We start from the raw sequence: 12794 nt of genomic DNA on the forward strand, positions 1-12794 counted from the left end.
AACCATGTTCTCGTTCCGCGGGGCAGATATGAATTCTGATCATTTCCTGGTGGTAGTAAAGCTATGCCTGAAACTTTCCACCAAGTGTCAAAGAAATCCTGAAAAGATGGCCTCCTTAGACAAGGATAAGTGAGAAGATGTAGAAGTAAGACAACACTATAAAGATAAAATTACAGAAAATCTCACAATATCGGAGAACCCTACCAACATGGAAGACACATAGTTGGCGTGTTACAGAGTGCAAGAGGAGAACTTCCTTGCCATCCAAAACACAGAAATAAACTTTGTTTTGATGGAGAATGCTCATCATATGTTGGGATGAGATCAGCGAAGAGGATACAATGGTTAGAAAAACTTTCAGAAGAAGCAAGGGCAGCCTACTGTGAAGTGAGGTGTAACACGGACAAACTCAGGAGAAAGAAGAAACGGGAACACCATAACAGACTGTTGAAAGCAGTAAAAGAAACAAAGTCATCACGCTCGTTTTTCCAGGCCTCAAGATTTGCCAGAGGTGTCTACCGACAACGTACATTAGTTCTAACGAGTGAGACGGGCAAAGTTGTACCGCCAAAAGAGCAGGGAAACCTGTTTAAAAAACATTTTGAAAACCTATTGAATTGGGACTTTCCACTGACGGTGACAACTCAGATGGGAGCCCATTTTGATAGAGTAGAAATCCCTGACCCATCAGATGAAGAAATCATTGTTGACCTAAAACTACCTACAAGGCTCCAGGAGGTAGTGGTATCACAGCTGAGATGCTTCGCTTGGGAGGGCAACTACTGATGGATGCATTGAAATGAGTAATATGTGGGCAGCAGAAATAATTCCTGAAGAATGGAAGGGAGCAATTATATGTCCCATCTTCAAGAAGGGTGATGCTACCCAAGTATCCAACTATTGAGGAATTTCACTTCTTGAAATTGGATACAAAGTCTTTCCAACTCTACTCCTAAACTGAATGAAACCACTAGCTGAAGGAATTGTAGGCACATTTCAATGTGGGTTTGTTTTGTCCCCAGATGGTCTACCATTGACCACATATTAACTTTTTGAGGCAGTTGAAAGAAAAATTCTATGAGTCCAATCAGGAACTACATCTCATCTTCATCGATTTTCGGCAAGCTTACGACAGCATTGACCATGTCACATTATGGGAAACATTAGAGGAACTTGGCATCCCATCGAAATACATCTGTCTAATTGCAGCTTGCTACTACTAGTAAACTTCTAAAGTACAGTGTGGCAACCATCACCACCTTTCACTATCCAAAATGGATTGAGACAAGGAGATCCATTAGCACCAATATTATTTAACTTGGCCTTGGAAAAAATAAGCTGTGACGCTTCTCGAATTAGAGAAACAGAGATGGTGGGAGCAGACACAGTTCTGGCATTTGACATGATCGTTGGTGACACTCTGGAGCAAATGTGTGCTGATACTCCCCGATTCCTCTAAAATGCACGGTAAATTGGGCTGGAGGTGAATGAGGACAAAATTAAATATCTTTGAGTATCACGTCGTCGAATTCTCCCTCCTTCCATTGTTGTAGACAGGCATACCTTCAAACGAGTTGCAGAGTTCCAGTACCTCGGCTCAATATTAAGCAACAAAATGAAATGACGAAAGAAGTATATCAATGCATTACAAGAGCTAATAGCGTGTTCTTTAGTCTGAACAATCTTTTAAAATTGCGTCTGATATATCAGAAGAACAAAAGTCCATCTGTACACAACACTGGTGAGGTCAGTACTTTTATACGGCTGTGAAACTTGGGCGACATCAGCAACGACAGAAGATTCAATATGTGTGTTTGAAAGGAAGACACTTCGGAAGATCTATGGACCTGTCTTCAATAACATGGAAAGTAAATGGGAAAGAAGGGACCTGCACCAGAGGTTTGGAAAGCCACACAATTGACAAATATTGGGACAGAGGTGACTACAATGGTCTGGCAACACCTTACGAGCGGACGGATCCCTTACTAAGAGCATCCTCCACTCCCAACCCACAGGATAAGGCCCAAGAAAGCGATGGAAGGATTGAGTGGTGGTGATCCTTTGAGAATTGGAACTAGTGGCCATGGACGATTATGCTAGAGACCAAAAAAGATGGAGTGCCATCTGCAGCAAATACCTCCTCTCTTGTGATTGACAGACATTCCTTTTATTGGGATTTTTGTGCATGTAATGTTTTTTTCTATTGTTCTTCTGCTGTAGGCCACAAAGGTCCGTTAATGCAATAAATTATGATGATTCCCCTCATCTAATTCAGCAATGGCCAAGCTACCTAGCCCTCTGATCCTTCAAAACTAGGAGAAAGGATGATCTTCACTACTCAAGGTTAAATCTAACTTTGGCTCAGAAGGGGGTAAATTATGCTGCCACAAAAGTCTTTGGTCACTTACCTAATAGCATCAAAAGTCTTGACAGATAGCCATATAGCATTTAAAAAGAGATTAAAGGATTTCTTAATGGCAACTCCTTCTACTCATTAGTTGAATTTTTGGATATAGTAAGTGAGTATCCCCCCCCCCCCCCCACCCCAAAAAAAAAAAAAAAAAGTGTCATGTAATTTTTGTGTAATGTAATATCTTGTATAGACACCTTTTATTAACTTGACATGTTCCACATCATTACGAAGTGTCGAATTCATGATCTATGGAACAAGCACTAATCTAATCTGCAATTGAGGTAGGCACACAACTTTACTCAGCTCACAGGCAAATTCATCAAGTCAATTAAAATTAACCTCATCTTAAGACAGAACTGTCTTTGTAAGTATTTTTATTAGTTACTAACCAGGAAAACTACACTCTTAAGAACATGTTAATGTTAGCTGATCATTTTGGATTTTGCTGTTACTTGGTCGATGCATATTATTATAAAATATGGCTAAGAAGCGTGGGCTGCACGAATACTTGATCTGGTCTGTTTTCAACAACCCCTCCTCTAGACAGTCATACAAGCTGTTCTAAGAACATTTTCATGATTGCAATTATCAGCAACATTGTAACAGTTATTAGGAGGAAGATGTTTGAGCACTGTAAACATATAAAATAGTTTCAGTAGAATATTTCACTGCTTGCTGGTGTTATACATAAGGCCACAAATGGCAGCAACAAAACCAGTGCTCGAATGTGGCCAATAACAGACCACTGGCATTGTGGGTTGGAAGTACTCCTCCCACCACTTCACTTCTCACATGCATTTTTCCTAACTGCTTACTGTGCTTCACTTAGAAATTTAATATTGTCATCACATTAGTTTCCAGTGTGATACTGCACATTTGGGTACAAACTGCTGCAGCCACTTCACAGACTGGAAAGATACCTCAATGGAGCTTAACTAAACCATCCAACAGTGCTGCATAAGTCGATCAATTGTGTCAAGGTGGCTCCTGTTTTGAAGAAAATACTGGTGCACCTGTGTACTAGATGTCTTACTCGATCACTGAATGATGTTACAGAAGCCTTACTCAATTTCTGGAGTTTAGTGCATTCAAAGGGGTCGTCTTCTTCACATATTACAGGCGATAGGCAACATAATGTGAACAGTAGTAATAATGAGACGTTCAATAATGCAGGAAAGGCACATGTCACGCGGAACTCTGTGTGTTCGGTACAGACTAGGCATCAGTGCAGGTTGTTTACGAGTAGTGCGCACTTCGTATTTGCATTCCATGGCCGAGGTTGACGTGCAATGAAAGACCTAACACAAGTTCCAACGAGGGCAGATGGTGGGGGCCCGATTAGCTGGAGCATCCGTAACCAAGACAGCCAACTTATTGAATGTTTCAAGTGCAACTGTTTCAACAGTCATGACAGCCTCCACAAAACATGGGAAGACATCATCGCGTCAACATAATAGAGGGCGCAAATAAAAACTAAATGACAGAGATCGTCGTACGCTAGCACGAATTGTGTCAAAACAGCACAAAGCTAGGCGGCTGAAGTGACTTGGAGCTCAACAGCCATCTTCGAGACTCCGTATCTATCGACACTGTCCTCTGAAAATTCCATAAAGCGAATATTCATGGACGAGCTGCAATATTGAAACCATTAGTGTCGACAACCACCACAAAGAAGCGTAAAACATGGTGTCAAGAACATAAATCCTATATAGCTGGTCAGTGGAAACACGTCATATGGGCCGACGAGTCAACATTTTTCATTATTTACAACATCGGGGCGGGTTTACGTCTGGAGAATGCCAAAAGAAGCCTACAATCCTGTTTGCTTTATTCGAACTCTTAAGCATGGAGGTGGAAGTGTGATGGTTTGGGCAGCCATTCCATGGTATTCTGCTGGTACCATTATTACTCTCAAAACCCGTGTTACAGTCGACACTTATGTGAGACATTTTAGGTGATCAGGTGCACCCCAAGATTCTGTTCCCCAACAATGATGCCGTATTTCAGGACGATAATGCACACAGCCAGGACAGTACAATTGTGGTACGAGGAGCATGCAACTCAGCTGCTGCATCCAGCACAGTCCCCAGACTAACATTATAGAACCCCAGTGGATGGTATTGGAGCGCAGACTCTGCAGCAGATTTCCACCTCCCTCGTCACTACAGTAGCTAGAAGAGGTTCTGATCGAAGAGTGGCATAACATTTCACAGGAGATTATACTATCAGTATATGCCAGTATTCCAAGAAGAATCACAGCTGTATTACAGGCAAATGGGGGTCCAACTCCTTATTAATAAACCATTCTCAAGTACAGGTGTTCGCATTAGTTTGCCTGTCTCCTATATACTTTATCCAAAATCATCAGTCTACATCCTTGTCATTGTGATATAACTTTCCTTCACTTGCCATAGAACTAGAGAAACTCCCTTCGAGCGCATGTGCTGTTCATTACGTTTTTGTATCCCTTTTGGACCCGTATGTAGCTGCGTTCATTTCTACACAGAGTCCATACACACTGTAAAAAATATCTGCTTGTATATAATATGTACATATTATTGTCTCACTGTCCAATGACCAGTTGAACTCACACTGATGAAGGATATGTGCATAGTGTTTCTTCAGTTCCTGGGACATCGAGTCTTTCTTCCATCTTTCCTGTTCAATTTAATTTTCATGGTTGCATATTCTAGAGTGATATTTATAGAGTCGACATTAGTTTCTTGAAGCAGATATATTCACAAGCTTCAGTTACGTAATTTATCAGTTGCCTAACAAACACTGAATTATTTACTGTGGCTTTGCTGTGGGTTCTCCAAGCACTGACATTCAATGATAACAAATCATAATGAACAGTACTGATGTAATATTCATACAGAATTTATGGAAGTGCAGTGAGAAAGACCAGCAAAGTAGTAATCACAGATGAGGATTTTAATTTTTCTATCTTGTTGTGTTGTCCATGAGCCTTTTGATTTCTAGAAGATAAGTAACACTCCAGCCATGCAGACAGACAGCTGTAATACACCGATAACACAACCATTTAATTTCACTACAAATACTTCATATTGATCAGTAATTCAGAGTTATGACAAAACAGCATCACACTCAGTTTCACATGAAGAACATGCCATAGATGAACATGAAGAAATATAACAGTTCAACACTGTGTGGAATTAATGTATCACAATTTGTTTTCCATTTCTACAGTCACTTTGTGTACATAAAATATCGCAAAGGGTAGAGATGGCTTTAGCATAGATCAGGATCACGTTAATTATTCATACCAGTTTCTCCTCAAAGTAATTTATGTGACCTAAAGATGCTGATTAGGATGGAGAACCTAAATCAAAATTGCCTCCCTTCTGCTGAGACATAAATTCAGTGGTCCATTGCTATGCCATTAAGCTGCATACTTTAGAACATATGAAATTTGTGTTACATTGTCACCGTTGTTGCTACAATTGGAGTGGCAATCATTAAAACGAAGGTGTTTTTCGTTACGACGGGATCTTCTCTTGAAATTTCAATCACCAGTTTTCTCCTCCAACTGCGAAAACAATCTGTTGGCACCCACCTACATAGGGAGAAATGATCATTATGATGAAAAGGAATCAGGTCTCACAGAAAAAATTAAGTGCTCATTTATCCCGTGCTGTTCAAGGGTCGAATGGTAGAGAGACAGCTTGAAGGTGGTTTGTTGAACCCCCTGCCAGGCACTTTATTGTGAATAGCAGAGTAATTGCGTAGATGTAGATGGAGATGGAGGTATCAGTGGAGGATTTTCAGTCTTTTCTTTTTAGCAAATATGTACCTATCTTTTTTGTGTACCCTAATAACTGTACATTTTTTTCTTTTCCAAATACCCAAGAAATCTGTACACTAAAATAAAACAGTTTTGGCTGCTAATCTAAAATAGGTTGTCTTCAAGGAAGTTCACAACAAATTATTCGCCTCCTAAGCCTCTGCAGATTCCAGTGTCATTAGCGTGTTGCTTTATATATCAATCTCAAAAGCAAGCAAGACTGTTACGGAGATTAACAGTAATTATGAAGCACTTAGAAGACTAACTGCATAAAATTAATGGTTATGAATGGTTCACTAGATATAATTAAAAGGATACACCTTTTTAACATGGCTTTTAATGAATATATGAAAAGGTAAAACAGTTTCAATGAATACCACAGGATGTCTTTTTTTTTAATACTTGTAATACAAAACTGAAGCCAGTTTTTATGAACAATTTTAAAATAAATGACTCTTAATCAAAACATTATTTAATAAAAATTGGTAGAATTCTGATCTGTATATAAAAATCATCTCAGGTAAATTTCATAAGAAATTTTAGTGCTTGTTACAAACACTGTAAAATTAAAACAAATGAAGCAACTGTGGCAATGACCAAGAGGAAACTGTGAAATAGTGTTAAATTGATGTGACTACAAAACCTGTCGTCTTGACAAACTGTTTCAATGGTAAGTATATCAATAATCCACATAATACCCAACTAGTTGTAAAATATAGATCATTAAATGTATGTAACTCTCACCCTGAATTGCTAGTTGATTGGGGGAGGAGGGGAGGGGGGATATTGCTTGATATCCAGAATTTAGAAAGTAAAGAGAATTGCACATCTCAGTTTAACAGAGATCTTCAATCACTCAAATAAGACATAAATCAAAGAAAGACACAAGGACGGTGTGAAGATTTACAAACTAAATGACAATTATAACCATATTCTGAACGAAAGCCACATGTAACAAAACTGAGAAAATAAAGAGGCAACCTACTTCCTTGTGGATACATAATTTTGAATTAGGATACTGTTGTAAATCACATTAGCAATTTGCAATTTATAATTCTGGATAATGTAGATATATATGCATAAACGTCCATAAAACATTAGCACTTCAAAATGAGAAGCACTTAGGATCTACACTGAAAAACAGACAAGAATTTTTAAAGATAAGAGTAAATGTTTCTAACAGGAAAAAGCATTAAAATGTGTTCTACAACATGAAACCAATTACTGGTACCTACAGACTTAGAAACTATGTAACATTTCTCAACTGTTGTCATATTCACAGTTTGCAATGAACTCCAAATGCCCCAGTTGAGTTACAATGTAAAAATCAGAGAAAATATGGTAGTTTATGACATTCTGCAATTGCTTTACAGAGTAATTGGCTCAATATAACACAAGAAAAAATTATGAAGTTTTACATGTTTTACATAATGAAAAATTGGGTTCAGATTAAAACAGGCTAATTCTAATTTATCCATTAGACGTATTTTAGATGCAATTAAAAAGTAATGCTGCTTCCTCAAAAATATCAGAAATGCCATACAAGCATCTAGATTTGCAAACATTGTGCAATACACAATTGCCTTAATTATCAATTCAACACACCATTCACAACATAGAGCAAAGTTGAAAACCCTGTTATGAATCAAACATCACTCTTGTATTTGGCATTCTGTAGAAACAGATTTACATAGGAAAAGATGGCATTCGGATGTAATATGCAAAGAAACTGTTGCTTCTCAAATGAGGAAAAAAGTTTATTCGGACTAATCCTGATGGTTCAGATCACAGTAGTGCAAAATGATTATGAAAACATAATACTAATTAGAAAAATGTATTACAATGATTCATTCAGATTTTTCCAAGCACAGCATTCTTTTAATTCCAAAGGGAACACACACACACACACACACACACACACACACACACACACACACACACACACACACACACACACACACTTAAATAAAATGAAGATATAATTGGTTTCTAAAGCAAACAACAAAGGGTGGTTTTGTACCTCAATTTTGATATACTAGGAGTGCATAATAAATTCATTAAACTGCTTCATAAACACTATTCTCAATAATATTACTACCAAATCAATAACCAATGTCTCCCTTTTCAATAGACTACAAAATTGTTTAATTTACAATGACGTGTGCCTTCAGCAATGTACAAAAGGAACTTTCTCCCTGACACTTGTCTTTTGAGTTGATACATTTCAAATATGAAAATGAAAAACCAGTCTTTTGTATTAATGAAAATAGAAGTTGATTGAACAATAACACAGAATTTAGAAATGTAACATAAGCAAAGAATGAATAAAAATTTTCTTAATGTTGCAGTAAACTGATAAGAAGTAGCTTAATGGTAATACCTAATTTATCAGTACTGTTCCAAGCACGTGGAACTTTATATTTTTTTATACCTTTTGAAAATCTTATATGTAACGACACCTACAAGTAAACAATTCAACACACACGCAATACTTTACGTAGCACTCACTCTTACATGTTGTGTGTCCATTTCTAAACTGACCTAACAAAAGAAGTAATATATACACAAAGACAGAACTAGCCTTAGTAACGTTACTCTTATGAGATACATGAGGCGATCACCATCAGCCAATGTTTTAGTTCATTTTACAGCAGTTTTTATTTTTATAGAAAACAAAATAAATCTCACAACATTTCTCAGACGTATACAAATACACGCAAGCTTCAAAACACTCACGCTGAAGAAATAAATCTTATGTACAAAAGAAAAGCGAGGGTCAGCGAACGAGATAACACAACAGAATACCACATATTGACATGTTTAAAAAATGTAAGCTATATACTTATAGCAAATGAGATGGAACATCAAAAATGTTTGTTCAGTTTCAGCCCACAAAACAGGCTAGTGTATGTTTTACTTGCTTGTAACTTTGAGAGAGACAAATATATACAACAACAAAAATTGAAACACCAAAGAAAACTGCTACTTTGACAAGCAATGCCATACAGCATTTCAAATGCACAATTGTCTGTATACTAGCTTCTCTGTATCTATTACTATTTTCTTCTACAGTTTAAACAATTAAAAAAGTCTACCACTCAAAAGACCAGTCAGTATTCAGTCATCCGAAGGTAGCTAATTGTAAACCGGAGGCAACTTCGGGTTCCACAGAGCTTAGGATAACTAAAGCCAGTCACAGCTCTAATACCTGCTTCTCAATATGGCAAATTTTGATGTCAGACCCAGTATTTAGAAGGAAAACAAAGTTTTATTGCTTGGTTTGCACTTTGATTTAACACAGACCACCATTACATGCTAGGATTCATCGAGTGTTACACCCTAACACTCTCCTAGCAAAAGGAATGATATTGCCACATTCCTACACCAGTCTAAAAATGCAGTCGAAACTATGGTATGTATGCAGAATGTGTACATACATACATACATGTATATTATGTACATATAGATATATATGAATCCTTAAAGCAGACAGTACAACTTCAGAGTACAGTTTAATGCCTCGCCAGTTACAAGCTAATAAGAAAGTAAAAATCAACTGAAATAAAATCCAGTCACGTCATGTGAGACAGAGCTCTCGTGCAATAATCACGTGCTCTGTTTTACGACGATAACACCAGGACGCTGCTGCTGCAAGGCAGCTGTGGACGACAGTGGCCGCTGCGGCTGAGATGGAATGGGGTGCGAATGGAAATGCAAGAACCCCTCAGCACTTCCACTAGTTGGACCCGTTCGATGGGTTGTCAGAGCCAGAGGAGCTTCTTGCGTAGGCTCGTCACTGATGAACTGGTCACCCTCCAAGTGCCGAATGGCTTCCACAATAGTTTCCAGGTTTTGCCTCGATGTACTTGCAGCATACAGCCTGAGAAAAAGAAGCAGAAGGTATAAATACTGAATTTTTATATGTTTTATGTTACTGCCAGAAAAAAGGGGGGGTAGAGCGGGGGAGGGGGGAGATATTCGACAAATGGAACAGTGTTACACAGAAAAAAAAAAAGTAGAAAACTGAGGAAATTATGTTATGTGAGGTGCTTTGTTGTGCGTTCCCTCCTTCAGTTCTTTGTAAGAGGTGTCTTGTTAAAAACTATATTAAGCACCAAGAAAACCAGCACATGCAATCTGTCCATTCTCTTGAGGCGACCCTCAACTATAGTCCCCTTGCCTTGTAATATAAAAATACCAGATTCCACATGCCTAATGTCAATTCCAACAGAATTAGGACTAGTGGAAAGAATTTTGTATCTGAAATGGCCCAGAAGGCCCTATATTTTTAACTTCCAATGAAAGTTTCTTGGCCCACCATTGACATCACGCAGTTGATAATCGGCAACCTGTGTTTTTTTGTTGCCTGGAAAGTAGGACACCGATTTAATAGAATGGCACAAAAAGTGTTGGATTTGCCTTTTGCACTTATTAAAGGGGGATGCAAATGCCAAATCAACATATGATGCAACTAGACTTCAAGGTCAGAAATTACATTGGATCAGCAACATACAAGAGGCTCTTAAGACAATGTTAGTTAAAACATCTATGAAAATTAAATCCGCTGTGAATAAAGATTATATGGGACATGTGTCTAGATTAAACAGAATATACTGGGTGGTAATAAACTTGTGGAGTCTTGAGAGGCTATCAGTTGTTCCTCACTGTGCAAGGAGACACTTTCAATTCATAAATGCTAAGGTGCACCTTAGCAATAGTTGACGAACAAACGTGGATTTCTTATGTATATAGATAATACAAAATAATAACAAAATTCTGCCAGCCACTGCTGATTTTCCATTAGATGGACAGTAAGATCCAGAACTCTACTGTCTACATGGTCTTATCACTTGATGCGCATAAATCTTCTGTGGTGCCAGAATCTGACAAATTTATGCAGATCAGGAGATGATGTGGGTCCTGCAAGCCACTTCATGAAAAGGAGTCATCTTCAGTTGTGAAACCCTACTTCCTTAGGCTCGCCTTGCTCCCATGCCCAAATGGTTTGGTGCCTTCCACATCACATACCGCAAATGTTAGCTCACAGCAGATTCCACTTCAATGTTCTCCCAAACTCTTTTGGTCCCCAAATTTCGCCATAGCTCTGTTTGGCAAGTTCCAGGTGATGAAGTGTATGTAAAGCTCCTCCTTGACCTCAAACTAGCCTTTTGTGATTCATATTCCACAGAAGGATGTTTGTAAGTGCCGAGGATCGATTTCCTACTTCCTTTTCTCCATTTTTGTTGCTGCTGTTCTGCAGATATCAGCTGGCACTATACCCATAATTTCGTAAACTTTGGTGACAGGAGCTGTTCCTAACAAGCCAATCCTGTTGCATCCAGTCTCAGTCAAGGCTATATCCTCTTATCTGCAGCAGAATACCCAGCACTATAGTGGCACGGCACTTTTACAGAGCACTTCTGGTTGTGAGCCCCAGGTGGTTCCACTAAATTTACAGATGAATAATGTTTTGCACAGGTGCTTTTAGCTTTGCTTCTTGATAATGATCTTCGACTGTGAGACTATGATCCAACTTTACTTTCAGGTGTTTTGGAGTTTAATAGTGACACAGTTGTTGCTCTCTCCAGACAATAGTTAACTTCCTCCTTGTTTCCCAATTTCTCAGACGAAAGGCACAAACCTGCATCTCTCTGGGATTTGGGTTTATATTGTTATCATAATACTTGCTGATATCTTCAAAGATTGCTGTCAGCTTCATCTCTACTTCCTCGATGATTTTGCCTTGAGCTGCAGTTGCCGTATCACCTGCATAAGTAATGTTCCAGGGCTCATGGATTGAACATTTGTGTTTATGTTGTACATGAGGGTTGTCAAAACTACCCTGAGGGAGACTATTCTTCATGGCTCTCCATCAGCTCCTCTTATTAAGCAGTGTGACAAGAAAACTTTCATTGAAAACACCAGATAAACTGTGTTAAACAGTAGTTTTTTATGATTAAATATTCCTTTCTAATCAACTTCTGGCAGTTGGCTGTCATACACAGGTGACAGATCTATGAAGGTCCCCGTTTTATCTTTTCCTCTTTCGTATTTTATGACTATGTACTAGATTAAGGATTCAACAACAGCACAACTTTTATGGGTAGAATACTTTATAAGGTTTACGTGAACATGTTTTGAGATGTGACTGAGGATTAGCCTTTCCAAGACTTTGAACAGTTGTCAAAAAAGAGAAAATGCTAGGAAGTGTTTTGGATCCCTTCCAGGGTTCAGAACTACTACAGCTTTAGCTTTGCACTAGATCTTAGGAACTTTTAATTTTGAAACGCAGATGTCCATTTAGATTAAGATCAATTGCTATGTCACTGGCCCAAACACTTTAATTCATTTTGGCTTAGATCATCGAAGTCTGCAGCTTTACTATTCTCCACAGATTGGAAAACTATTTCCAGTTATTCCACGGTGAAAGGGGTACCAAGGCAATCTTCCACAGGAGGATTTCTTTGGTACTTACTGTTCTTTTAGTCTTCCCATTCAGCAGTAATTGATGTGCAATATGACTGGGAGTTAAATGATGACAGGCTCGGCAGAGCATTTGTTGAAGCACTAAAGTTT

General features: G+C 38.3%; 1 protein-coding gene across 2 annotated transcripts in view; it reads right to left on the reverse strand.

Moving 5' to 3' along the window:
- Positions 1–6604: 6604 nt before the first annotated feature.
- The window catches only part of LOC126278349 (transcription factor AP-4), an 80052-nt gene continuing 73862 nt past the window's right edge, over positions 6605–12794 (reverse strand). For both annotated transcript variants that reach the window (XM_049978392.1, XM_049978393.1), the window contains exon 6: positions 6605–10098. In XM_049978392.1, the coding sequence (XP_049834349.1) occupies positions 9825–10098 (274 nt within the window). In that variant the 3' untranslated portion in view covers positions 6605–9824. The remainder of the gene's footprint in view (positions 10099–12794) is intronic.

Source organism: Schistocerca gregaria, chromosome 6 (assembly GCF_023897955.1).
Source record: "Schistocerca gregaria isolate iqSchGreg1 chromosome 6, iqSchGreg1.2, whole genome shotgun sequence".
Taxonomy (NCBI): domain Eukaryota; kingdom Metazoa; phylum Arthropoda; class Insecta; order Orthoptera; family Acrididae; genus Schistocerca; species Schistocerca gregaria.